We start from the raw sequence: 1,252 nt of genomic DNA, 5'->3' as shown, positions 1-1,252 counted from the left end.
TTTCCAGCCTGATCCATCACTGCATCTCTTTATATACCCACAATGAAATGAGCAGCATTATCCCTAGAGTACTCAGCAATTTAATGCTTCCTGCTTTTGATCTTTTGAAGTAGCTCTGTTCATTTCTCCCCTTGCTCCTCCTGTTTTCCAGGTATAGAAATGTCATACTCATTCTTTGAGTAAAATTCAGCTTAAATGCCAACTTCTAAGTAAAATCAGAATTACTTCTCCCTTCTTCTGCATGTCTGTCACTTTTCTTATACATTTATGGTTTTGTTATATTTTGAGAGTTGTACTAATATATTTTCCCTTATTAATAAATTCATTAAAGGCAGGCACTAGGTCTTTTTCATATAGCTGTCCCCCATAGAAGTGAACATGGTCCATGGTACTTTGTAGAATTTTTTGGAATGAGTTGTTATTGCTTTCTATGACATTTTTCTCTGGATTTTGTTAATTATGATTTGTTAGGATAATACCAAATGCAAGTTGTGACTTATGATAGTGATAAAATGGTTAGCATTTATTACTGTGCACCATACAGTGTTCTAAGTGCTTTATATGTTAGTTTGTTTAATCCTTATAATAGCCCTATGATTTTTATAATAGCCTTATGATTATTATTATCCTCATTTAACAAATTGGGTAAATTGGTCAAGGTCCCCTAGGTAGTAAGTGGGATTCAAATTTAGAAAGTTTGCTCCAAGAGCCTGCACTCCAAACCACTACACTATATTGTCAGTTCAGTGCAAATGAATCTTTTTTTGTGACCACTGAATTAGTAATTTGTTTGATGCTATTGACAGGATTTGAGTTACTTGTTATTTGACACCTCCCACAATGTTTTGCATTCATACGCTATTTGATGTCTGGAACAACTAGTGGGTGCTTACCCTTAACCTTCTGGGAGGATTTGCTGCCTGCGAGATTCACTTTCCTTCTGAAGTTTAACACATGAAAGAGTGCTTTGAAACATTGTCACTAAATGGTCTGGTATTCTTGTTCTTAGGATGGGGGTTCCTTGGATCAAGTCCTGAAGAAAGCTGGAAGGATTCCTGAACAAATTTTAGGAAAAGTTAGCATTGCTGTGAGTATGTTATGAAGTTTTGTTTCCAAGTTCTTTATTGATAAGTTAATGAGTTGGTAGGAAATGGACAAGGGAGGAAGGCAGGAAGTCAATGCCTGGAAACTGTATTTAAAAAGTGGGGTTTGCTCACTAGAATCTTCCCTGTCTAGGGTCTAGATAAAATAT

At 35.7% G+C, this 1,252-nt stretch overlaps 1 protein-coding gene across 1 annotated transcript in view; it reads left to right on the top strand.

Annotated features, from left to right (window-relative positions):
- The window catches only part of MAP2K1 (mitogen-activated protein kinase kinase 1), an 89,708-nt gene that overhangs the window by 56,886 nt on the left and 31,570 nt on the right, over window positions 1–1,252 (top strand). The window contains exon 4 of the mRNA XM_012644815.1: window positions 1,010–1,087. Coding sequence (XP_012500269.1) covers window positions 1,010–1,087 — 78 coding nt within the window. The remainder of the gene's footprint in view (window positions 1–1,009; window positions 1,088–1,252) is intronic.

The sequence above is a fragment of the Propithecus coquereli genome, unplaced genomic scaffold, assembly GCF_000956105.1.
Source record: "Propithecus coquereli isolate 6110/MARCELLA unplaced genomic scaffold, Pcoq_1.0 Scaffold221, whole genome shotgun sequence".
Classification (NCBI taxonomy): domain Eukaryota; kingdom Metazoa; phylum Chordata; class Mammalia; order Primates; family Indriidae; genus Propithecus; species Propithecus coquereli.
Note: the sequence above shows the minus strand (reverse complement) of the source record. Positions and strands in the feature narration are given on the sequence as shown.